The 27,740-nt window shown below is 37.5% G+C and overlaps 1 protein-coding gene and 1 non-coding gene across 10 annotated transcripts in view; one reads left to right on the top strand and one right to left on the bottom strand.

Annotated features, from left to right (window-relative positions):
* Positions 1-27,740, bottom strand: part of Susd1 (sushi domain containing 1) — a 135,679-nt gene that overhangs the window by 38,096 nt on the left and 69,843 nt on the right. For all 9 annotated transcript variants that reach the window (XR_015439882.1, XM_087183352.1, XM_087183351.1 and 6 more), the window contains 4 exons: positions 26,843-26,952; positions 23,885-24,077; positions 8,869-8,960; positions 7,513-7,699 (listed from right to left, as the gene is read on the bottom strand). Coding sequence is in view for 8 of the 9 variants with exons in the window: in XM_087183352.1 (XP_087039478.1) it covers positions 7,513-7,699; positions 8,869-8,960; positions 23,885-24,077; positions 26,843-26,952 (582 nt within the window). In the remaining variant the exon portion in view is untranslated. The remainder of the gene's footprint in view (positions 1-7,512; positions 7,700-8,868; positions 8,961-23,884; positions 24,078-26,842; positions 26,953-27,740) is intronic.
* LOC147826126 (U6 spliceosomal RNA) lies at positions 21,282-21,391 on the top strand. The gene has a single exon (XR_015439890.1). It is a non-coding gene; the product is annotated as a U6 spliceosomal RNA (small nuclear RNA).

The following is a 27,740-nucleotide window of genomic DNA, read 5'->3' as shown; positions in this document are numbered from 1 at the left end:
TGTACAGGGTGGATCAAAGCCAAGAGGTAGGGAAAGTTAGACAGATAGGACACAGGTCCTGAATAGTTAACTTAAAGTAAAGTAAAAATCAGGCCCTAAGTGAGTTAGCATACCAGAGGGCCAGAGCAATTAACTTAAGCAAACCAACTATCAGGGCCTAATAAAATACAAGGGACAAAGAATAGATCCCTAAACAAATGGGAGAGACCTTGGATCAAGTAAAATGCAAATGAAGCAGTCAAAGGCCTACCTGCAACCAGAAGCATCTCTGGTTTCTGTCACATACACTGGTACCAAAAACAGTATAAAGACCCCTGAGTCTAAATCTCCACAGTATCTCCCTGGATGGAACCCGTCTTTGACTAGCAGAGAGCTTTTCTTTCTTTCTTTCTAATAAACATGCATATGGCAATTCCCCACCACTTGCTGCTTAGTTGGCTTCAATCTCCCTTGCTCCAAAAGAAGGACCCAAGAATTAGAGGGATCCAGTTACACAATCACAGCACAGGCAAAGCAATGGAAGAAGCTAGATAGTTATGAAAGAGAATGAAATAGTTAGAAAATATATTGTGTGATATGAACAATAATAAAAGGCAATGGGGACCTGACTAATCAGTTGGGAATTAAATAATTACTATACAAGTTTAAACTCACATACACCAAACAATTTCCAAACAGGCTCTCATTTTAAATGCAAAAAGAAAAACTTTTAAGAAGCATAAGACAGTGGCTAAGGCAGGAGGATCATGAATTGAAGAGTTGGAGGACAGCCTGAGCAACACAGCAAGACGCATCTCAAAAGGAGGAGGAGGAAGAGAGGGGGATTGAAGGAGAAGGAGGAGATAGAGAAGAGACGAAGGAAGAAGACCAAAAGGAGAACCAGGAGAAGAGACAGGAAGAAGAGGAGGAGGCCAGGTACAGTGGCACACACCTGTGATCTCAGCTACTCAGGAGGCTGAGGCAGGAGAATCACAAGTTCAATGCCAGCATGAACAACTTAGTAGGATCCTGTCTCAAAATAAAAAATAAAAAGGGTTGAAGGAGTGGCCCTGGGTTCAAGTCCTACAGAAAGAAGACAGGAGGAGGAGGAAGAAGAAGCAGCAAGAACAGCAACATTAAGAAAAATATTAGAGAATAAGAATTGATCAGATTTCAGGGTAGAGAAGGCTTTTCTTGGCATGATCAGAAGCAGAAACTACAAAGGTATCAACAGAATTGATTACATGAAAATTTAAAGTGTTCAAACATCAACACAAAAAAAAGAAAATTGAGGAGTAAATGACCTTTGTAATATATATAAAAAGATTAATATTATTGGGCCAGGGATTTAGCTCAGTGGTTTCACCGCCTGCTGTGCAAGCACAACGACCAGAGTTCGATCCCCGGTACCAAAAAAAAAAAAAAAAAAAGTCATATAAGATTAATATTATTAATACAGTCAAACTATTAAATTAATAAAGGAAAGAAGATAGTATTAGTCCAAAAGTGTTAATGTTCTTCATCAAAATGAACCACATGCAAAAGGCTCAATGTTAATTAGCTTGAACTTCCAAGGAGTTGAATCTTATTTTTAAAAATTTTATTAATTTTATTGGTACAATTTAAATACACATAGCAATCACATTCATCAAAGGAAGTTTGTACCTGTATATGATATATCTTGATTCCTCTTTTTATCCCAATCCCCTTCCCTCCCTTCAACTTCCCTTCCTGCATTATTTACAAAAGCTTTGTTTCCATTTTTTTCTTTATTTTCTCCTTTTTATCCCTTTTCCCTTTCTTTTCTTCCCTCCCCCTTTCACAGTTTCCCTTTCCTTTTGAATCGTTTCTTCCTATTTCACATTACCTATTATACATTTTGGTCCTTATTTATCCTTTCAGTTTCTCACACCAGAGAGACAATGAAATACTTACACATACGTGTCTAACTTATTTCACTTAAGAGTATAGTCTCAAGGTGCATCCATTTAGCTATAAATGTCTCAAGTTTATCTTTATGGCTGAGTAGTACCACAAGGAGTTGAATTAAAACACAATTCCACTGTCTGAGAACCTAGTACAGTGGTACTTTTCTGAAATTTCTATACTAAAAATTAGGAAAGATATAAAGACACTAAAAACATTCTTTTTTAAAACCTCAGGCACCTCTCCAGATACACCATCCCACCCAAGGCATAACTGATCGAAACTGACAGCAACAACAAAAAAATAGTGGCTTCCACCATAAATCATCAGCTATGACAAAGCTAGACGGTCTTCTCTATCAATAAAGTTATGATACATTTAATCTTGACCTCCCAGAGAGAAGGAATCATTTTCTTTTTACCTTTATATTCTCTTTAGCATTTTGGATGGGTCTTTGTACATAAGTCATCAATAAATATTTGCTGAAAGAAATTATAATGCTTAGTAGCCCCTCTCCTACTCCCACTGCACACATGCATGTACACATGTGTATACACACTCACACATAAACACACACACAGAAACTCTAGTTTTTAGGTTTATGATCTAAGGAAACCTTCCTATACATATCTTATAAGAGCTAAAGCTAATGCAAGAAAATGAGCCAGCCACTCATTTCCCTCTGTTGTGGATCATCTCGTCTCTCAGAACTGAGTGGGATTCAGATGGTTACACTGAAAGGAGCAGAGAGACACTCATTCCCAATACCATTTACTTGGGTGCTTGGGGATGGAAAGTAGCTGGGTAATTCCTGGGAATGGGAGAAATATGTGGACCATGGACATGTGGATGGGCACACATACCCCCTCCTGGCCTGACCCAATGTTAGGTTTTCAGATACCAAAGAACCTATACCACAAAAGACTTTGAAAGGAGAACAGAGTGAAGGTCAAGTGTAGGCACAGGCACTCCCAGGGATAATGGACCCTAGAACCAGCCACAAGGGATGGGGTTCTCACTGAAGACACAGCAGTGCTACATCCTTAGATAGTTGTGGGCAGACAACCATGGTAAAGAAGCATGTGGCAGAAGAACTTAAGAGAACTGGTATAGTGCATGGTCCTTCCCAGCGATACCCTGTGGTAAGAGGCAAGGGCAAGGGAGAATCAAGGCAATCCTGGCAAGAGCTCTCAGATAAAATGATAGTGTGACAAGCCAGGTGTGATGACGCATGCCTGTAAACCCAGAACTCATGAGGCTGAGGCAGTAGGAGGCCACAAGCTTGAGGTCAGCCTGGGCAGTGAGTTCAAGGCCAGTCTGAACTACATAGTGAGACCCTGTCCGAAAAAGCCTAAATAAATAAATATTTTTTTTTTGGTACCGGGCATCGAACTCGGGTCCTTGTGCTTGCAGGGCAAGCAGCGGAACCACTGAGCTAAATCCCTGGCCCAGTAAATAAATTTTTTAAAACGACAGTGTGACAATGTTTGGGACATGCCTATGTCTTCAGTTGTTTTCCTAACTACCTGAAAAAGTACTTTCTCTTTTTCATACTACAAATTAACTAGAGACGGGAAATTTCCCATGTAAGTAGCCAGCCTTGGTGCTGAAGATAGACATGAGTAGGAATGACTTCCTCCTCCTCTTTACTTCCCCTTTCTCCTCCAGAAATATAGACATTTGATCTCAAATGAGCCATATGTTGTGTAGTAGAAATGGTCTGGTTTATCTTTACATTTATGGTCAAAGTAGTTTTGTTTTGGGGTTTTTGTTTTTTGTTTTTTGGGTTTTTTTTGGTACCAGGGATCGAACTCCGGTCCTTGTGCTTGCGCAGCAGGCGGTGAAACCACTGAGCTAAATCCCCAGCCCTATCTTTATATTTATGAATGCACTGTTTTTTATTTCTCCCTCCCTCATTACTCCTGCCTCTATGACCACCATCATTTTCCCCCTTCTGGTTTCCTGTCCCCCATAAAAAGACAATTTTTTCCTATAAGCTTTTAGACTTATCAAAAAAAATAGCATGACCACTGACTGAAAGGTTTTCTGACCCTTTGAGGTCCACCTCAAGGATGAAAGTTTCTTTATTCTCCACTCTTTCCTGAAGGGCATAAATGGTGGGGCTATTCTTGCAATTCAGTTCAATAGGCCACTGGGGGCAGCCAGGAGCCAGAAAGGAGACAAGCTCGGTCTCCCTCCCACTCCCCAGCACCCTCTTCCTCGCCCTCAGGGAAACACTTGTCTCTGTCCCTCAACATTCCTAGAACTTTCACTCTCCGCTGAGGTCAGCAACATATTTAAAGTATTTGTTTTCATCCTGTTCCCATCAGTAAGATTTAGTTTAACGGAAGACATGCCTAAGGGAAATTCCATTCACTTTTCTTCTGGGAAATGAGCTGCTTTATTTTCCAAACCCAAATCCTGAACCTAACATTTCTGGTAAAGTTAAAAGGTCCGTGATTTTATTGAAACAAAGCCACACACATCTTAGGCAACCTCACATGTTGTTCACGTTAACACGTGACGTTCTCTTAACTATTTAATAAAGTCTTAACAATTTGAAGTTTCATGTTTTAAAATTGCGCATCCTCTAAAGCAGGGTAAAGTTAGAAAGCACGCAGTCTCAATGAACTTAAATCTCACTGTCTCAATGAATTTGAACAGCTCAACAGCGTCCCCTGGTGGTCGTGAGTACAGACACAGGGAGCTTCAGCAAATAAGGCAGATTTAGCCTCAAAACAAGGTAGAAATAAGGGTCTCATCAAGACGAAACCCTTTTCTCCCTACTCAAAAAGTATGACATGTTAACTGAAGTTAGAAATTCAACCCACACAAATATGGCAAGGACCAAGAGTAGGAGACTGAATAGCTATTGTTTTGATAAGTTGTCATGAGAAGGAATAACCAAATAGAATACTATTTTTCTCTACAGCTCAAAATGTGGTGAATTTTTCTTCCATGTAAAATCTTTATTAACTAATCAGACACCTCCTCAACACCTATATCACCCCTACAGTAATCATTCAGCCACTACAGATAGACAGATACAGACATAGATATATAATGTTTGCTGTCCTCTCAGTACAATTCTTATATGTTGGAGATTCAATACAGAAACACAGACAAATATCTTCGCATTCAAAGAGCTCCTGTTTTAGCAGGGGAGGAAGACTATAAACAATTAAACAAAAAATATTTCAGAAAACAAGATGTATGAAGAAATTCAAAGGCTGGGGCTGTAGCTCAGTGTTGGTGCACTTGTCTAGCATGAAGAAGGCCCTGGGTTGGAGTTTCACCACTGGGAAAAAGGGAGGGGGAAAGGGGAGGGGGAGGAGGACGGCAGGAGGAGGAGGAGGAAAAGGAAGAAAGTCAAACAGGCAAATGGATACAGAGTAATGGAGTGAGACTAAGGAGGGTATTTATGAAAGGATGGTCATGGGAACCCTAACAGTGCTATGGACTGAATGTGTCTCCCAAATTTCATGTGCTGGAAACTTAATCCTAAAGACATATGTTAATGGTACAAGTATTTGGGTACTCAGATTTGAGAGGTAGGAACTTAGGGAGGTGTGACTGGGTCATGGTCATGAGGGCTCTCCACTCTTGAATGGATTGATCCATCTGTGGATTAACGGGTTATTAAGGGAGTGGACTTGAATAAAACCAAGCCCTCAGTCACATTTGCTGTACCTTGCCACGCAATGCCATCCATCATGCCCTCAGAAATGCTTTCCACAGATCTGAGCAGATGCTGGTGCTATGCTCTTGGATATCCAAAACCATAAGCCAAATAAAATTCTATTCTTTATTAACTACCCAATCTATAGTGTTCAGTTTTAGCAACTGAAGAAGGACTAAAACAAAGATGGTGGCATTTGAGGAGATAACTGAATGATTATGAAAAAGCCATGCAGAAAAAGCATCCCAGAAAGAATTATGAGCAAACAGGAAGACTTGGATGCAGGGAAAAGGTTGACCCAGTTAAGGACTAGCAAGAAGGCCAAGGGGACAGGTGGTGCTTCGTGAGCAAAGAGGAGAGTGGGAGCAGATGTATTCAATGACGTAGGCAGGGGCCAGGCTACATGTTCTGGGCTTCGGAATTTGGATTCCATTCTAACCTAAATGGAAACTCACTGGAGAGCTTTAGCTGGTGTTGACGTGCTCTTATACTCATTTTTAAAAGTGCACTCTGGCCGCTCAGCAATCTTCTTACAGTCACAGGGAAGACTAGGACTGAGGTCCGGGGTTGAGGGTGGTACGAGTGAAAGCAGGAAAACAGACAGTTGCTGCAGGAGTCCAAAACAGCAGTTGCTGCTTCAATCAGGTTGGTAGTGGCAAAGGCAAAGAAGGGGGATAAGTGGTTGAATTCAGAATATATTTTGAACAGTAAACAAACAGGGCTTGTGAATGGATCAGAAATTTGGGAGTAGGATAAAATCAATTAGGGTTCCTTTTTGGCTTGAGCAGTGAATTGGGGGAATGCCAATAACTGAGTGGAGGTTGAATGGAGACCCTTTCTATAAAGCCATACACAAATGCCTCCCCAGTGAATGAGTTGAGGAGGAACAAGAAAGACATTTCTGTCAAGAGGTTTTAATATAAAGGGAGGCAGAGAGAAGGCAAAGTAGTTGGAGGGCAACATGGGCTCAAAGAAAATGTGTTGATTCTTTCATTCTTTTCATTAACAAGAGAATCCTGAAACATGCTTCACAGTGCCAGGAATAATTCCATATTGGGGGAAAGTGATAATTAGGATCCAATACACAAGTTCAAGGAACAGCAGCTTGAGATAGGAGCAGGGACAGGAGAGAAGGCAAAATATGTGGCATGCGGGTATGAATGGATATTTAGCAGTGGGAGGACCTCACTTCTAATTTCTCAGTGAAACAAGAAGCAAGAAAGCAATCCACAGGATATTCACAGATTTGAACCAATATACAGGGCTCACAAATTTGAAGGGAAAAGAGAAAATGAGTGGAAAGTGAAATTTACTGGGGGTCTACAGTGAAGTTGTCAACTATTTTCTCATTAGTAACTTACTCATAAGCCACTTGCACCAAAATGCCAATTAAATATGTGACTAAGAAACAGTGACAGAAAATCTTTTTTTAAGTTTGAAATATTTTAAATGCTTCAAACATTCAGAAGGAACTTAACCAACAGTCATGTATACACTATACAAATTTAATCAATGTTAATCTTTGTTTCAAACATTTTCTTTTTTTTTTTTGGTACCAGGGATTGAACGCAGAACCTTACACCTTACACTTGCTAGACAGGCACTGGAACCACTGAGCTAAATCCCCGGCCCAAAGTTTAAAGACTTGTTTTTGTTTTTTTTGGTACCGGGAATCAAACTCAGGTCCTTGTACTTGCAAGGCAGGCAGCAGAACCACTGAGCTAAATCCCTGGCCCTGTTTCAAATATTTTCTTGCGAAATAAAACATATAAGTCCCTTAGCACCTCTCTACAATTCCACGTTCTTCCTCTGCTCTTTCTCAAAGTTCATGGTACAATGATAGAAAGCAACAGTGCTCCTCTTTATCCAGGCCTATCAGTAGCGTTGTGGTGATCTGATTAATCCAAATGCTGTTATTTGAGATTTACCTGTTATCTGGGTTGTCAGGGAGATGACCACAGGAAGTTCTGAAGACAAAGCCTGGAGGCTGACATTGTAGTTGGCACCCGGGTGCAGGTCCAAACACATCTCAGGAGACTGGCTGCTGCTAGTGGTATTAAATATCATTTCCTGGGTATATCCCTTCTGATACCATCTCTGGCCCCAGATGCGGAACTGAAACATACAAAAGCTCACATGGTGAACTGCTGGCTTGAAAGGTTCTGAATGCCTCAATACTTTTCCTTTTTGCATGAGTTTTCTCCCCATCCTTCACGCCCTATAAAGTTTCTTCAAAAAGTAAAATGCAATGGTACATAAATAGTAGAGTTCTAATACTATACATATGGTGATAATGATATTGTGAGACTAATAAATATATACTTTTTTTTTTTTTTGGCACCGGGGATCAACCTCGGGACCTTGCGCTTGCAAAGCAGGCAGTGGAACCACTGAGCTAAATCCCCAGCCATAATAAATATATTTTTTAATAAAAATGCCCAAAACACTGAGGTTCCAACACTAGCAACTTGCAGCTTCTTGTTCTCACATACACAGTGCACATGGCCCAAAGCAGAAACTGGTGGCAAAACTGCAGGAACAGGGACAAAGAATATACTCCTAGGAAGAAAATTAAGGATCTGAACTTAGGGCAAGAGAATGATAAAGGATTGGGGTTAAAGTATGTCATGTGTATATACAAATCTGCCAAAATAACCAATATGCACTAATAAAAATGTATGGGAGGGAATCTGAACTAAGCAGCACCTGAATTAAGATACTTCCTACACCTGGGTTTCTCTCTCTCTCTCTCTCTCTCTCTCTCTCTCTCTCTCTCTCTCTCTCTCTCTTGTCCTTGTGGTGCTGGCAATTTTACCTTGGGCCTTGGGCATGCTAGGTGAGCACTCTGCCACTGAGCTACATCCCCAGTCCTGAACACCTTTTCTTCCTACTTGATGCCTTCTAGTAGCATCCCCTGTATTTCCCTTTCTTATTCACAACCACATCTATCTACAAATGTTCCCTTTGATTCTCCAGGCAGCACATATAGGCCCTGGTCAGAGGTACTGGTGTGAATAGAGACCATCGGATTCTCTCTGTGGATACTGCCCAAGTATCAACTCTACGCCAAAACATGTGAACAAAAACTCTCATGGCTTTCTCATTCAAGATTTCTGCCTTCAAATATGTAGAAATGGCTGTCTTCTTCCTTCTTGTTGGAATTATCTCAATAAATCCTCTCCTGATAACAGCAGCTATAAAAGTAGTTTTTAGATTTGCAGATATTTTTTAAACCTTCCACACACAATAAACATCTATAAATAAAGTAGCTTTCAGTAACTTACTAAATACATCTCTTCTATACCAGCTGTCTTCATACTTCTCCATCTCAAGCAGGTTTCATTAAATACTGAAATGTTCCTGATGGTCTGTTTTACTACACAAGAAAAAGAATGAGAAATAAATTTACCCTCTACACAAAAAAAACCTTTTAACTGAACCATTTTCCAAGGATTCACATTTGCATAGGATAAACAGAGCAGTATTTTAATTTAGAAATTTATAGTAGCAGTCTCTAAGAAACACTCCTATTGTATTTCCTTAAATCAGTCCTGATCAAAGATTTAAGTCCTGAAGATTCTCAATCAGAGAATCTCTTAAAAATTAAGTCTATTCACTGAAAACTTAAGAACCCTTAGTTTACTAAACTTAATAAATCATTGTACTGGGCTCTGGACATCTGCATTTATACAAATAAGTGTCAGTTTGAAATCTGGAAATGAGAGGAACCTATCAACAGAGAATTACTCCTTGAGGAGCTGAGAAATGTCTCAAGTAATCAGCCTTTTCAGATGAAAGGGATGCTTCTCTTGGTTTGAACTTCCACATTTCTTATCATCAAAGAAGCACTATGTGGGGTATGGTGGCGCACACCTGTAATTCCAGCATGCAGGAAGCTAAGGCAGGAGGATCGCTGCAAGTTCAAGGCCGGCCTTGGTTATAGAGTGAGCTAGAGGCCAGCCTTAACTACATAGCGAGACTGTTTCAAAAAACAAGAGGTGGGAGGTGGGGAGAAGAGAAGAGAAAAGAAAAGAAAAAAAAAAAGGAAAAGGAAAGATTTCTTGCCTCTGCTCAGTTTCACAGTAATTGATCTACAGGTTAGTCCAGACCTGGTAGAGTTCACTGCAGAGGCACACCTTTCAAATTTTAAAAACAAAGACTACTTATTCCAAACTCTGATATCAGAAATTACTACTTCCTTTAATAATGATCCCTGCCCCTAAACTGGAAATAATACAGCAGACTTGCTCAGACGTTTCATAGGAATGCTACATGATTAATGATTAATGATTAATAAAGACAACTCAAAGTACCTGAAAGAAAGAAATTCCCACGAGAGGCCGGGCTGTATTGTACTGGCCTGACAGGCTTCTATGAATGAAGCCAAGTTGTTAGATGTGACCCCTTTACCTGGACTGAGCAGGTTTGCACAGAGAAAACCTGTTTCACAGGTCACAACTAAGCTTCAAATGTTGCAGGAGAGAGCAGGTAAACTACAGTTGATTCAGAGTAATGCAACCCCACTGGTGGGTACAGGAGATGGTTATAAAGATTAGCACTACTGGCTCAAGGGACCCTGAGTTTCTGGAGCATTCAAAACACAACTAGTAACAGTTCCAGATCATGTAGAGAGGTGAGAAGTTTCCCAGTTTATTCAATATGACTAGATAAACCACAAGGATGGGCCAACCAATCACTAAACACACTATGCCAAACTCACTTGTTAATGTAGATATAAAAATCTAAAATAAAATATTAGCAAACAGAAGTCAGCAGCACATTCAAAGAACAACATAGCATGACTGAGGAAGATTTATTGCCAAATACAAAGAGGATCTTTACTGGAAAAGCTTTACTATGCTGAAAGGGAAAAGCCATACATTTACTTTTATAATCATCACGATAGTTCCTAACTATCTCAGTTAAAGAGGAATTAATTTGATAGGAATTCCTTAATTTAATAGTGCTGATTAGAAATCACCATTCTCAATGGTAAAATAGGTAATTTCTCATATAGTTAACAACAATACAAGTCCCTTGAAAGGGACTTTTTTAGATATTTTTTCCTAATTGCTCATCTCATTCCCTATAAAATTTTAATGCCACAGATATACTATATGTCTTTTATGCACTATGTTTACCTAGGCTTCATACACAGAGTATTTCTTTATAGGAACCAATTTTTGCCTCCCTGTGGGTGATTTTGTAACCCCCCCAGTAATATAATCCCTATTCAGAATGTTAGAATAGTGAATTGCTGTTTTACTAGCAATAGAATAAATAAATAGATCAATGGAACAGAGCAGAATCCAGAAATAGATATATCTATTCATGAGAATTTAAACAATAGGAATCGTATTTCAAAGCAGTAGGAAACAAATTAGTTGCGAAATAGTTATCTACATGGATATTAGATTCCTACCTGATTTAACAGGCAACAGTGATTTCAGCTAGATTAAATTTTTAAGTTTAAAAATATACTACAACACCAGGCATACTGAAGCGCACCTATAATCCCAGCAAGCTGGAAGGATCACAAGTTCAAGTTCAGCACGGTCAATTTAATGGCTTAGTGAGACTCTGCTTCAAAACAAAAATTTTATAAAGGGTATGTAGCTCAGTGAGAAGGCCCTGGGTTCAATCTCCAGTACTACCACCATTAAATTAAAAAAAAAAAAAATATATATATATATATATATACATACATACACATACATATAGTATTTTTTTCATTTTGGGGTAGGAAATAAATAATAAGAAAACAAAAAATTATTTTTTAAATTTTGGATAAAGTCTTTATTTTCTTCATGGCAAAGGACAAATCATAAACCATGAGGAGAAAAAAATTAACATATTTGAAAAAACTGATTACCCAACATCGAAAGAGTACTTATAGCAAAGAAAAACATCAGAAACAGCATACGGAAATGGGCAATAAATAGAAAAAGTAACTGTAATAGGCCTTTAAGTAATCAAAGAGTTACAAATTAAAATAAAATGTGTTTGCTTATTAAATTCTCAAACACTTTAGTGACTATATCCAGTGTTAGTGAAGTATTGAGAAATTGGCCTTCACGTGCCATTGATGTGTTTGTAAACTGATAGAATCTTTGTGAAGAGGAATTTATAAGGATCCTTGTATCAGTTACTTTCTTATCACTGAAACACAATACCTAACACCCACAAGTCAAAAGAGAAGAGGTTTATTTTGGCTCACAGTTTGTAAAGATTTCAGTCTATAGTCCACTGGGTCCAAGGCAGGACAGCATGGCAGAGGATCATGGCAGAGGAGAGCTGCTCATGGCATGGCAGACAGAAAGCAGAGAGAGAAAGAGATCAAGAGAGGAACCAGGGAGGGAGATAAACCTTTCTAACCCACACTCCCATTGACCCACCTCTTCCAACCAGACCCCATCTCCTAACCACAAATCAACTATCATCTCCCATAATCCAATCATCTTCCAAAAGCCCTGCCTATCTCTGAGTGCCTGAGGCGTTTGGGGGACATCTAGATATAAAACAATTCATATGTCAGCTATTCCACTCCTAAGACTCAGTTCTACAGAAATATTCTAAGTATGCAAAGATAAAGCATATTCATTGAATCCAAGATGCTATTCTTACAAGATACACCAATATTTTACATATTAAGAAAAAATCCTGACAAGTAAATTAGATCACAATTATTTTTATATCTCATAGAATTGATATGGACTGGCTGAGTTTTTGCAAACCCATGTAGATACTATATTTTTATCATATATCATAAAACAAAATTATAACAAAAATTGGTTGGGACATTTCTAATGTGTCATCATATTTGGTATGTGACACTTATCAATCACTTTTTAATTAAGAGTTTCATTAAAGAGTGTCTGTGTTTTTCCACACATCCTATTTGCTATCTAGAGTTTTGATGAGGCAGGATTTCTTCAAAATGTACTCTATTTTCTCTAGGATTTTCTTATAACTCACTGATACTCATTTTGATGCTGTTGTATCTGTGGTTTTCTACATACACAATAACTTTTTGTCTCAATGACAATTCATGATATAACTTTTCTGAAAGTTTTAATAAGCAATTAAATCTAAGATATAAATAGTCCATAATTAAATAGAAGTAACACTTCTATAAGCAGCCATGACCAATTTGATGCATACAGGAGCAATGACAATTATGTCCATTGCAGATACCTGACTGCATAACAATTTTCATAGACATCAAAATGTGAAAAATGAGTATCTGAAAATCAATAAAATATAGTAAATGTATCTATAATAACAGCAGCATTCTCTGTAATTACAAAAAGCTGAAGGGAGGAAAAACTAAATATCCTTTCATAGTGGGTAAATTAATAAACTAGTATAATTTCATATAATGGAATGCCATGCTTCCCTCAAAAACTATGAGATGGTATTAATTTTTTTCTTTATTAGTATATGTTTATAGTATATAATATTTACATTCCTTGTGTGGAGTTGGTTCATTTGTATAACACATAATTTCTTTGTGAACTGGTATGAAAATATGCCCAATTGTAAATATTGTAAAAATTGAAAGATTGTAAAGCCAAAATAAAAAATAAAATAGAAAAGCAAGATAAAAAATGGTTCATACACAATCCATTTTTTTAAAAAAACTTACACACACACATATAAGCACATGTAACTTGACAGTAGTTGAGGGCTTGTGATTCCTGCTCACAAGAGACATCTCGGTGGGTCTTGGGGAGGAGGTGAATTTTCTTATTTGAGGTCCCCTTCTCTCCATTTAAAAGGCTTTGTGGTTTGAACCACAGGCAGGCTGAGGCCAGCATGAGCTCACTGGGAGAAAAAGATCCTGATTCAGCTCATTCTGAGTCCTTCCCACCATTCTAGGATCCTTTACTATGAAAATCCTTTGCATGCCCTTGACTCATACAAACCTTCTCTCGCTGGTTCATTTTTAGTGGCTACTCTCCTTTCTATTTCTCTCAACCCACAGGGACAATCTAATTTATAATCCTGACACAGAAAAACCAAACCTACAAGAATGCCTCAGAGAAGAGAAAATTTGGCTCTAAGTTCATCGAATTCTTTGGAACTTTGGTTCTGCTTCATTCATGTGGGACAGCAAGTCTGGGCAAAATCAGTCATTACTTCTCTGCTACCATGGTACTCTCCAAATACCACAATGACATTTAATGCACTGTATTGTTGATCCTTGTCTATCGTTCCTATTGAGCTGAGAGCTTCCTGAGTGGAGAAGTGTGTTCTTTGCCTTTGTGTTCCCAATGTCTAGGACAGTGCCAGGCATAGAATTTCTGGTTGTTTAAATGTAAGCAATTACCAATAAGGAATAAGTCAAGCAGCTAGCACTGTATTACTCCAATGAAATAGAAGTACTCTGAATAAGACATGGTTTCTGCCCTTAACATGCATTTAATCTAGTAGAGGAGTCACATCCTATATAACACAAGTACAATGGAGTATACAATAAACATTAGGTAAATTTAAGTAACTGTTAACAGTTGATGGTTAACCTGTGGTCAGCTAGTGAGCTGGTTCTCCATATGCATTAACCCACTTAGTCCTCACAACATCACCATGATGTATTATTCCCATTTTCACAGAGGAGGTAACTGAGGCACAGAGATTATGTAGTTTGCCCAAAGGCATAGACCCAGTAGGTGGTAGACAGGTAGGAGTTCCAATTTGTCAAGGATAATGGTGGTCCTTTAAATCCAAATCTCTCTCACATCACCCAAGATACTCTTCAGGTCAACAAGAAGAGTAAATAAAACAACATAAAACCAAGGCTGTCATCATAACTGGAAAACAGAGAATACAGTAAACTTGAAATTATCATTAAATGGAAAACTAAATACCAAATTCAAACAAGACTCTCTGTCTCCCACAAATCTTTGTGCAGAGGGCTCTAGAGGAGCTGTGCAAAACAGAAAAGGGATAAAAGGGGCCCACAGTAGCCTACAGTCACTCCCAGAAAGAGAAATTCCATCTTAAGTATAAAAATACTAAAAAAGAAACCTGGTAAGTACTCAGAGCACTGACTACAGGAAAGAGATGAAAAGTCCATGAGTGTCAGGTAGCAGTTTGGAAAAGTCATTGCTCCTGGCAAAGAGAAGGCTAAAAGGAAGGAAAAGGGACACTTGGCAACTAAGTGGTGATGGGAAAAAAATAGATACAAGATCCCACAAAGCAAAGAAGAACTCAAAATTAGAAGACTACACAATTCATCCCTCACCTTACCAAAAGAAAAAAACACCAAAAACAAAAATCCTTTAAAGAAACTGCACTTCACTCAATGACAGAAGAGGGCACTCTTAACTTAGAAATCTAGCTAACCATCCTAAACCACCAATTCTGTCCATGATTAACAGATAAATTCAGTCTTCATTTTAAAACAACACAAAATTATAACTAAAACCTTTTAGCTTGTGAAAACCCCTACATTTTTAAATAACCCACAAACTAAGGGGGAAAACCTGTAACACAATAAACCTAAATAAGTACCTTCAAACAAGCATTTGAGGGTATTAAAAAAAAACACCTTGAGTCAGAAAATTTAAAACTAAGAACAGAAATAGACATAAATTAGAGAGGAAATGAAAAAAATGACTGAAGTTAGCAAAAAAAAATGAAAGGAAAAGATGAAATTATAACAGAATGCAGACTAAATTTCTTGAAACCTAAGTACCCAATGATAAATGTAAACATATTGTATATCTAAAATGTAGCAATAAAAGAATTTAAGCCAAAAAAGATAGAAATAAAAAAATATATTTCTTGATACCTAAGGAGTAGATTAGAATAAAATTTACCAAGGAAGATTGAAGAAATAAAGAATTAAAAAAAAGAATGAAAAAAAGAATAAAAATGAGATTACTATTAAAAGGATCAAAAATAAAGTGACTGAGGGGCCAGGGATTTAGCTCAGTGGTTCCACTGCCAGCCTTGCAAGTGCAAGGACCCGAGTTTGATCCCCGATACCAAAAAAATGAAATAAAATTTAAAAATAAAAATAAAGTGACTGAAATGAAATATAAAGATCCAACATACATATAATTAAACTCTCCAAAGAAAAATAAAACACTCAGAATTAATATTTAAAGATATAATTCAAGATAACTTTACAAAAATAAAAAGAACTGAATATAAATACTAAAAGGATACACAGGTACCTAAAGAAGCTGATCCAGAATAATCAACCCCAAAACTTACCTAAGTAAAACTATAAAGCTTTAGAGATAAATTTTTTAAAAATCTTCTGAGGCTCCATTCGAATAAATAAACAACAAAAGATCCAAGGGCAAACGAATCAGTCTATATCATACTTCTCAAACACCACACAAAAACCAAGGCAAAAAACAACTCTGAATTTTTTTTAAATTCAAATCAAATGAGTATGAACTATGATTTTCATATCCAGCCAAGCTATCTCTCATGTCTCAAGGCACTAGAAAATAATTTTTTTTTTTGAGATAGGGTCTCACTTTGTAGTTCAGGCTGTCCTTGAGCTCATTAGCACAGGCTGGCCTCAAACTCATGGCAATCCTCCTGCCTAAGCCTCCCAAGTTCTGGGACTACAGGCATGCACCAACTTACCCAACAGAAAACAATTTTAAACATTCAAGAACTCAGATAACTGGGGGGAGAACTTTAGTAAAAGGGGTAATGATGAACATTTGCTGTATTAAACCGCAGCTCTAAGATTAAAATAAAGATGGGTCAGGGTAAAGTAAAAATTTACAAACTATACATGTTCTGATAAGTAGAAATAACACAACTGAAACTAGGAGGAAAAGGGACAGAGAAAAAAGAAAACAATAAATTAATTGAATGTCACAAATTCAATACATGAGAAAGTATACCAATAAAAACAGGCAAACCAGAGGGTGAAAAGTTACACAAAAGACAGAGCATTTTTTAAAGGTACAAAGGCAAAACAGCAAAGAAAACACATCACATGGAAAAAGAAATACAGAAAATATAACATAAAGCATACAGTAATTATAACCTAAAACAATTGAACAGATCTGAACCCAAATGTATCAGTCCTGTCGGTAACTATAAAGGAATTTAACTTACCTATTAAAAGATGTAAAGGTTCTCAATTTGTCTTGCAATGGAAGATCCAATCATATGTTAGGTACAGAAGAGACAGTTAAAATGAAGTGAGTCAGAAAAGCTGAAGTAATGGGCAATGCTTTATCAGACGCATAGAAATTGTAAGGAAGTAGGAGTTGCAGTCTTGATATAAGATGAGGTTGGATTCAAGTCAAGAGCACTAATGACAAAAAGAGGGCACTTCTTAATGCCAAAGCCACAATCATGAAGATAGAATGCAACTGCCTTTGTAAAACAAAAGAAAACATGAGAAAGGATATAGTAAGTACGGAAGCAGAAATTAACGATGTAAAATAAGAATCAGAACATTTTTTCTATAAAGCCCCAGATAATTAAATATTTTTTACTTTGTAGTACAGACAACTCCGACACATCTATTCAACTTTCCCTTTGTTCCATAAAACTATATTTATGAAAACAGGTGACAGGCCAGATTGGCCCATCAGCCATAGTTTGCTAATCCCTGATGTTGAGAGAGAAGAGTGTTAGAAACAACTAATAAATCAGGATCTTGGAAATACAGTTAGCCTTTTGCATCCATGAGTTCCATATCTATGGATTCAAGCAACCTCAAATCAAAACTATTTGGTAAAATACTGGGCCTGTAATAAACATGTACAGACTTTTCTTCTTATCATTATTCCTAAGTAATAGAATAACTATTTACACAGTATTTAAGTTGTATTAGATATTATAAGTAATCTAGAGATTATTTAAACTAGACAGGAGGATGTTTGTAGGTTACATACAAATACTACACCATTTATATGAAAGACTCAGGCAACTTCAGATTTTGCTATCTGTCCGAGTCCTAGAACTAAGCCCCTACAGACACTGAGATGGCTGTACTAACAGACAAATCACTAGATAACTTAATCAAAGAAAGAAAGAAAATGAAAATAAAGGGAGATGTAATCATTAAGAAAATCCAAAAAGTTAAACAAAACTACCTTGCAAACCACTGTGCAAATAAGTTTTAAAAAGTAGATGAAATAGGTAATTCCTGGAAAAAATATATTTTACTAAAATCAAACACAAAAAATTTAGACCAATTTCCATAGGAGAAAAAAAAAAAAAAACACTGAAAAGGATGTCAAAGAAAAGCCCCATACCCACACTGTTTCACAGAATTTGATGAGTTCTACCAAACCATTCATTTATTTGGACAATCCAAATGCTACATAAATTATCCCATGGTATAACTAATGATGAAAACCTTCCAAATATTTTTATGAAGCAAGAAAAATACGATGGCTAAACTGATAAAGATAACACAAAAAATTGAAAATTATTGACCAACATCACTTATAAGTACTGGTGAAAAAATACTACAAAAAATATTACTAAAGAAAATCCAATACCACATAAGAAAATAATACACTATGATCAGATGGAATATATTTCAGGGGGAAAGAGCAAGAATGAGAAAGAATGCATGCAAGAAAGGAAAACATCTGAAATTATATCAAATTAAAAAGTAACAAGTGAATGATATTTTAAAAGAACATCTTGCAGTTCACTTTCCTTTGCGTTGTTTTAATGGATACTGCATTGGTCCATCTTCTGTTGCTAACTGACTTCTACAAACTGGGTAAAGTAATTCATAAGGGAAAGATGTTTATTCCACTCTCAGCTCTGAAGCCCGACGCTGGGATTCGTTCAGCACCTGGTGAGGCCTTCCCACTGGGTCACGGTATAGTGGAGGACATCACATAGTCTCACACAGCAAGCTTGCTTACATCTCACTCCTTTTTCTTACTAAGCCACTAATGCAATCATAGGTCCCACCCTCAAAACCTCATTCATCATAATTATTTCCCAAAGGCCCAACCTCCAAATACAATTAAGCCATGGCTTTGGGAATTGAGTTTCAACATAAGTTTTGGAGGGGACAGAAATCCAGACTAGAACAGATATTTTAGACTCTTTTCTGCTTCAGCCGAGGGGGCCTCTTTGTCTCTTTTTTTCTTGGGTTTTGTTTTTTGTGGGGTTTTTTTGGTACCGGGGATCGAACTCTGGACCTTCCGCTTGAGAGGCAGGCGCCAGAATCACTAAGCTAACTCCCTGGCCCTGACTCTTTTTTTCTTTTTTTTGTCTCTTTTCTTTTCAGTCTTGGGGCCTCTTTGTCTGTACGCATGATTAGAATATGGAGGTCCTGAGAAGAATGAGACAAGCCCATTACCTTCAGAGCCACTTAGGACCACGTAGCAGAGGGCTCCAATTCCAAAGAACTCACTCATCTTTATGAGTAAATATGATGGGTATGGTTCCACCTAGCTGGATCTACAATGTCATTGTCTTTTTTAAAAAAGAACCATTTCCCTCCCCATACTTGGCACATTACAGATGACTGGCTCTTCTGTGTAAAACATATGCTAATTTCTAGCTTGTCTGGCTGCAAATGTGATTTTATCAAGCTAATGGTCCATAAAGAAACAGGTAGCTTTCAGTTATAACTCTGCCACCATAGAATATTGTTATGATATTTATCATTTTGTGGAAACTATAAAAAATAATGTTAAACAAATGATAGTCTTTACTATCTTTTGTTTGGATTTTGATTATGTGCACAGAACTCAGTTATAGGGAAAGATTTTTAAGGTCAACATAGATCTTAAATTGTTCATGCATCATGAAGCTACTGTAAGTGTTATGGGTATGCTCATCCCAGCAGCTATATAAGGAATGACTGAAAAACACAGTAAATGTTTAATTTTTTTAATGTATTAGAGTAAAAGACACATTGCCACTAATCCACCTCAAAATATTTCCCCTCTCTTCAAACACACTTATCCCATCAGCCTTGTCACTTTTTTGAAGCAGTTCCAGAAGTCCTCTTTCATGAGCACTTTAGTTGCACTGTCATGGATGCCTTGATGTTCTGAATTGACTCAAAACGTTTATCTTTCATGGGCATTTTGACTTTTAGGAAGAGCCAGAATTAGCACAGGGCCAGATCTAGTGACTAAGGTGAATGAGGACACACCATAATATTCTTTTTTTTTTTTTTTTAAACTTTTAACTTCATCTCCCTAATGAATGTATAATTCAATCTTTTTATTGTACTGATTAGTATTTTTCTGATTCTAGAGTTGCACACCTTTCCTTGTGCTGTACTGGCTATTTATCATCTTCTTATGTCTACTTTTTAATTGGGTTGTCTATTTTTTTTTGTATTAAATTCTTTTATTGGTACATTGTAGGTATACAACACAATTACATTTCTCATTGGGAATTGTACCTTTACATAATGCATCTTGGTTCTTATTTTTTCCCCATTCCTAGCCCTCCCTTCACGCCCTCCACCCTTCCCTATTTACAAAGACTTTATTTCCATTTTTTCCATTTCTCATCATTTTTCCTTTCCCTTCTTTCCTTTCCCCTGCCCCTCCCACTACCCCATCCCTTTGGACCTTTTCTTCCTATTTTACGTTATCAATTATTCATTCTAATCATTGGTACATTTTAGGTATACAATATAATGACATTCATCATTGGAAATTTGCACCTTTACATAGTCTCTCTTGGTTCTTATTTTTCACCCTTGCCCAGCCCTCCCTTCAACCCCTCCAGTCCTCCCTATTGACAAAGATTTTGTTCCTATTTTTCCATTTTCTCATATTAATCCCATTCCCTTCTATCCTTTCCCTTAGCCCTCCCACTTCCTTCCCCTTTGCCCCTTTTCTTCCTATTTCACATGACCTATTATACATTTAGTCCTTATTTACACTTTCAGTTTCTCACACCAGAGAAATTATTCGGTATTTACACATGTGTGTCCTATTTATTTCACTTAAGAGTATCGCCTCAATGTGCATCCACTTAGCTATAAATGTCTCTAATTTCTCATTTTTTATGGCTGAGTAGTACTCCATTTTATTTAAAAAACCACATTTTCTTTATCCAGTCTCCAGTTGACGGGCATCTGGGCTGTTTCCAAGTTTTAGCTATTACAAACTGTGCTGCTATGAACATAGGTGCACATATATCACTGTGGTATAATTCTTTTAATTCTTTGGGGAAGATCCCCAGCAGTGGAATAGCGGGGTCAAATGGGACTTCCAGTCCTAGTTCTTTGAGGTATCTCCATACTGATTTCCACAGTGCTTGCACCAGTCTACACTCCCACCAGCAGTGGAGCAGGGTTCCTCTTTCCCCACAGCCCTGCCAGCATTTGTTATTGGTTGATTTCATGATAGCAGTCATTCTTTCTGGAGTGAAGTGGAATCTCAGCATTGTTTTCATTTGCCTACACCATAATATTCTTATTTAACAGAAGTTAACATAAATGGTTGATCAGCAAAGGGTGATCAAAAATATGGTTAATGTTAAATTAAAATATTCATTACTGGGCTGGCGATTTAGCTCAGTGGCACCGCACCTGCATTGCAAGAGCCAGGTCCTGAGTTCAATCCCCAGTACCAAAATATATATATTTATTACAATAAACAACATGGCCATTAACCCATCTCAAAATGCTCAAAATATACCCCCTCATTTTGAACACACTTATCCCATTGTTCTTGGCAATGTGTCTTTTACTGTATTTTTTTAAATGTAAGCATTCACCATAGATTTCGATCTCCTCTTATATATACCAACATTGGAACCATACAGAGAAGATTAGCATGGACCCTAGGCAAGGATAACATGCAAATTCATGAAATGTTCTTTGCTATTTTACAGTTAGAAAGAATTCTAGTGTCCTATAGCACAGAAGAATGAATATAATTAACATTAATGTATTAAAAATCTCAAAATAGCTTGACAATAAGATTTTGAATGTAATCATCACAAAGAAATAATAAAAATTTAAGGTGATGGATATGCTAATCACTTCAAGTGGATCAATCATTACTCAAAATATACATGAATCAAAATATTACATTATAGCTCATAAATATATACAACAAACGTGTCAATTAAAAAACTAGAGCTATGAATTTCTAGAGCTTTATTCTCTGGAAAGAGTGTTCTTTTTCTTCTTCTTTTCATTTTTTTGCTTTTATTTACCAACACAGTTGCGGGGGGGGGGGGGGTGAGACAGTGTCTCGCTATGTACCCCAGGCTGGGCTTGAACTCATGTTGATCCTCCTGCCTCAGCCTCCTGAATGTTGGGATTACAGGGGTGCACTATCACACCTGGATACCAACACTATTTTAGAAATGTCTAAATGCAGGCAGTCCTCTGCTAAAAAGAGCTGAAAAGCAAATTTGCTTTTATACACAAATGATATGGTTTTTAAATGTCTAATTAGAAATAGCCAAATTAGAAAGATTACTTTGCAATTTAAATATCGTCAGAAAGAATGGGTATAAATCCACTAGTCTGAAAGCATAACTGCTGTATAAACAGTGGTATCATTTTAGTTATCTTTGATGTACTTTTTTTGAGCAGTTAGAACTTTAGAGAGAACAAGAAGATATAACACTGTTCAAAGCTGAGAGGTTTGCTGTTATTTTATTAAAACTTTTCTTTATACAAATTTGGTATCTGGTTACAGCTACCATGAAATTTTTCAGGCTAAAAGAATATGACTACATTCTATGGAGATAAATTTGGAGGACTTTGGCCGGGGATTTAGCTCAGTGGTTCTGCCATCTGCCTCACAAGCGCAAAGTCTTGAGTTTGATTCCTGGTACCAAAAAAAAAAAGTGAAAAGGACAATTACCTTCGCACTGATCCTCAAGGAAGGAACAGTAAATATGTGCTCTGACTGACAGGAGGCTACTATTGCTTGGGTCACATTTCCTAATGTGGAGCATTCACATATTACAGGGACTGACCAAAAAGGCAGGTGCTTCCTCTCTGGGACCTGCCTGTGCTCAGATATAAGGGGCATGTCATATACCTCTAGTCTCCAAGAGGTCCTTTCCTCTGCTGCTCGGCTGACACTGGGCAGATAAGCCAGTCAAGGCTTCCTTGCAAACCCAGTTGCCCAGATATCTAAACCTTCTCCTCCAATAAAGCTTTTACCTGAAGTCTTTTTGGGGGTCGGTTCCTGGGAACTTGCCCAGATCAATAAAGTAGATGTTTAACTTCTCATTTGTCTATTCATCCTAAGTAATCTCAGGTGGAAAGGAGAGTCAGGACTCAGTTTGTGCCTATAAATGTGGATATACTGATTTGGGCCTGTAATAAAAACACAAAAGCTGCCACAGGGGGACAGAGTACCAAGGGGAAGGGGGAGCTTTAGTCTCTGCAGCTGGAATGCAGGAACAGACACAGTAGATACCTGATTATCAGGAAAATTTCACCTATCAGGCAAAGTTGTTTTATGTTTTTGTTTTTGAGACTGGGTCTCACTATGTACTTCAGGCTGGCCCTGAACTCACTGTGTAACCCAGGCTGGCCTCTCCTGCCTCACTCAGTCTCCTAAGTGCTGGGATTATAGGTGTGCACCACTACGCCTGGCCAAGGCAGTTTTAACACACAGGCTTCTAAGGCCTGAGCAGATAGAATTATTTTAACTATCACTTATTTTTGCCTTTGTTTTCATCATGTCTCTACATTGACCTTTAAACTGCCTAGAAGTAGCTAAGATTTATGTAACTGAAGCAGTGGTCTCAAAATGTGGACTGGGAGGATCATCAAGGACGGGGAGTATGCAAGGAATGAAAGTTCTGGGTGCTCACCCCAGACTTACTGAATCAGAACCTCTGCAATGAGGCCCAGGAGCCTATGTTTTAATAAGCTCTTCAGATAACTCTTATGCTTGCTAAATTATGAAACAAAAAAGTATTAGTGTCTCATGTATTTGTTTTGGTTTCTTTGGTATCGGGGATCGAACTCAGGACCTTGAGCTTGCGCAGCAGGTGCCAGAACCACTGAGCTAAATCCCCTGACCCTCATGTATTTATTATAGCTCAAATGAAAAGGCCAAACTGTCCACCTCTGACCCACCCAGAGCGGTGGTGAACATGAGAGACAGGCCTCAAGGAGGTAGAATCAGGCCCTATACAGCCTCTTCTCCTGGCTGGCCATAATTTGTCTGTTATACCCAGAGGATTAAAGAACAAAAGAAATGGTAGAGAATTCTGCATCACTTCCCACCAGGGGGAGTTAGAACTAGAACTCAAGGCTCCTGAACCCCATCTTTTATGATCCCCCACTGTGCACAGTTCTGTTCACACACTGTCCTCGGGTACAAACAGAAAGACATCCACACCTACCTGTTGGTGCAGTCATAATTGTTATTTGCACTGAGTGCTGCTCAGAAGGTCCCAGCCAGGTGATATTCACTGTATAATCAGTCGCTGGATACAGATCCAAACACACTTCTGGAGCTGGTTCACTTGTTGTAAAGTTAAATGATGTTTCATGATAAAAGTTATCCAGATACCACCTTTGACCCAGGACTTTAAACTGGCATGAGATTAAAAGAAAATGTTGCATTAAATTTTATGTTGCTTGCAGATATAAGTAAAATGGAGATAAAACAAGGCAGTTCCTTCTGTTTATCTTCACTCACTCAGGATTATTTTTAATACAAAAGTGAGCTGCTCTGGGGACAGATTTTACAAAGCTACGTTGCCTATCCCATTCAATTTCCTTTAGTGTAGAAATAAGAGTAAATTTCATTAAAGATGAATCTCAGATGAATAAATACATCGCAGATGAATAAACCAACAGGCTATTCTAAAGTATTCCCTCAATGCCCATGTAAGTGAAAGACATTGCACTGGACCCACTGGGAAAAATTTCGTTAATTTCTTTTCAAGTAAGGAATTCATAAACAAGTCTCATAGTGCAGAATACTTAAACTTTATGAGGACTACCCAGATTATCCATTTAAAACTGGGCAAGGGTACATCATTGATCTTTCCCATTAGACCTGTACCGAAAGAGCTTTAGATCCATTGAGTCATCACACATACTGCTAACTTAATCATACTCCACCTATCACCACACAGGCAATAGATACAGGGAGTTATAGGGGAAACACTTTTTTTTTAATGAATTTTATTGGTACATTTTAGGTATACAAATATAATGACATTCATCATTTGCACCTTTACATAATCTCTCTTGGTTCTTATTTTTTCCCCATTCCCCTGCCCTCCCTTCAACTCCCCCATCCCTCCCTACTTACAAAGACTTTGTTTCCATTTTTTCATTTTCTCATATTAATTTCATAAGGGGAAACACTTTTGTGACAATCTCAGGAGTAATATGATCAGCCAAGATTATGCACTTTGGTAGAAACCATTTGTTTAGTGTTTCCACTGATGCACATGTCAATGCTATCCTACTCTCCATTCTTCCCCATCACTGCCAATCACAGACTTGTGCCCACTAGTCTACCAGGCCATGCAAGTCCTTGACACCTGGTTCGAAAGGATTCCTCTCACCCTCAACTTCTGGAATTCTCTCAGATCAGGTAAGTGTCCTTACAGATATGCCATCAGAACTTGGCCTCAGAGTTCCTTGAGCTCAATGCTATGAACTTCCTCCATTCCACTTCAGCCACCCACAGCCACAGCCACACCTTCGTCTGCATAATCCTCAGAGCTGCTCCTCCAAGATCACACAGTGCCCTATTCTTTTGGTCCACTTACTAGTGAGGTACAACAAGTATTTGTGTGTTTGGGAAATATGAGGATTCTCTTATGCAAAGCATTTTGAATGCTCACTTTTCCCAATGGAGTTAAGAGGGTCTCACGTGTTACATTAAGTAATCTTTGTCTAACACATGGAAAACACCAATTTTTTTCAATTTTACTCTTTAGTCATTTATTTTCTTCTTAGAATAATTTATTTTCTTAACTAGGTAATTAACCAACTCATTGTCCCTGAACCATTTATTGAATAAACATTCCATTCTCTACTGATTTAAATTACTTGGCTTTGTAAATGGCCCTGGGATTATTTATAAGATGGAAATCTTTTATTTACCTACCCACCTACTTAATTTTACTTACCTACTTAAAAATCCTTCAGTGGCTCTATGTAGATATAAAAATAAAATTCAAATGTAAATGCATAGCATACAGGACTTTTCATGATCTGACTACTGCTTAGATTTTGGCTTATCTCTCCCTATTCCCCTTTGCTTTCTCTATTATCCAATATGCTATTCTACTTGCCCACAATACCCTTCTTCACCCTCACACCAGCTCTTGTAAATAGCTAATTCCTATTCATCTATGACTCAGAAGTCTTTACTTCTCATTAAAACTGTACCTGGCCACACACACACACACACAAACACAAACACACACACACACACCACACACACACACACACACACAAAATCTACCATTCCATTGACTATTTATTTTTTATTAAAGTACTCATTATACCATATTGTAGTTACCTGTTTATTTATATACTTCTATTTGTTTGAATTGGAACTTCTAGGTCCTAATATGTGATATTCTTTTGGTAAATGGTTATGGAATTGATTTCTTGGGGGAGCAGTACTCAGGATTGAACCTAGGGCCTTGTGCATGCTAAGCCACATCCCCAGCCTGTGTACAATTAATTTTAACTTAATACTTACTGCTCTATGTCAGATGATTTTCTAGGCACTAAAAATAACACAAAAAAATCTCAGTTCTCACCTGAACTTACTTATGACTTTGTGATGTTAAAAAAAAAATCAAATTAGGGGTGGGGGTGTGGCTTCATGGTAGAGTGCTTGCCAAATGTACAAGACCACAGGTTCAAGCCTCAGCAACACACACATACACACACACACACACACACACACACACACACACACACTTAAGTTAAATGAGAGACAAAGCCCTGCAATGAGTTCCTTAAGAATCCTTGCCCCTGCACAAGGACCCGAGTTCAATCCCCGGTACCAAAAAAAAGAATCCTTGCCCATATATAAATTTGACGACAAAATAAAGTGTAATCATTAAATACCCTAAAGGAGAATATAAGTGTGAAGTACAGGCAGGGGAAAAGATAGCAAGTCACCAAGTACAGTGTCTTTCTTTCAGTTTAGTCTCTCGCTTACACCCATCTCACACTTCATATCTGTATCCAGAAACAATAATCACAAACTGTCTAGAAGTTCATTCCATTAGCAGATTTTAATACTTTGGATTCTAACTTAGTGATCATCTAAATTGTTAAGTGGCCAATTCTTTGACAGATACCATAAGAGATCTTCTTACTTGGTACATTTGCTCTGATCCAACTTTCCTAGAATGCATTCTCAATTTCAAACAAGTTTCATTAAACACTGAGATATTGAAAATTCCATCATCTTCTAAGAAATCATCTTCTAAAAGACAAGAGAAAATATAGACAGGTTGTATCATCGTAGCAAAATATCATGGCTAAGTACAAATGGAACTCTTAGGGAGTTCCCCCCCCCCCAATTAACTTTATTGGTACATTTTAGGTATACAATACAGTTACATTCATCATTGGGATCTTGTACCATTACATGAGTCTTTTGGTTCTTTTTTTTTTTTTCCCCTTCCCTTGCCCTCCCTTCACCCCCTCCACCCTTCCCTATTTGCAAAGACCTTGTTTCCATTTTTTTCCTCTTCTCATATTTTTTCCTTTCCCTTTTTTCCCTTCCCCTACCCCTCCCAATTACCCTGCTCTTTTAGACCTTTTCTTCCTGTTACACAATATCAGTTATACATTTTTTAAATTACAGTATTAAGATCTAGGAGACATTACCATAGATTTTACAGAATTTAAAAGGATATAGAAAGCATATTACAAAAATCTGTTTTGAAATAAATTTGACAACTTCTAAGAAGTAACTTAGAAGACAAATTAATGAAACTAACTCTGGAGGAAATATAAAATTTGAATAGCACCTATTAAAGAAAGTATATTCCTAGCTTGAAAACCTACCTATATGACAACAGCAAGCTCATATACATTTTAACTGATAAATTATATCAAACAATTAGAGCAGAAAAAAGAAGGAACACTTCTCCCCTCATTTTAGGAAATCAACATTGAGCTAATCCTAAAACTGGATAAAGATAATAGAAGAAAAAAATATGAACATAGATAGAAATTTGTTTAACAAAACAAACTATTAGAAGTCAG

The sequence above is a fragment of the Heterocephalus glaber genome, unplaced genomic scaffold (assembly GCF_053883595.1).
Source record: "Heterocephalus glaber isolate CG9 unplaced genomic scaffold, H.glaber_assembly_v1.0 deba00001479, whole genome shotgun sequence".
In the NCBI taxonomy this organism is placed as follows: Eukaryota; Metazoa; Chordata; class Mammalia; order Rodentia; family Bathyergidae; genus Heterocephalus; species Heterocephalus glaber.
This window is presented reverse-complemented; position numbering and strand designations above follow the sequence as displayed.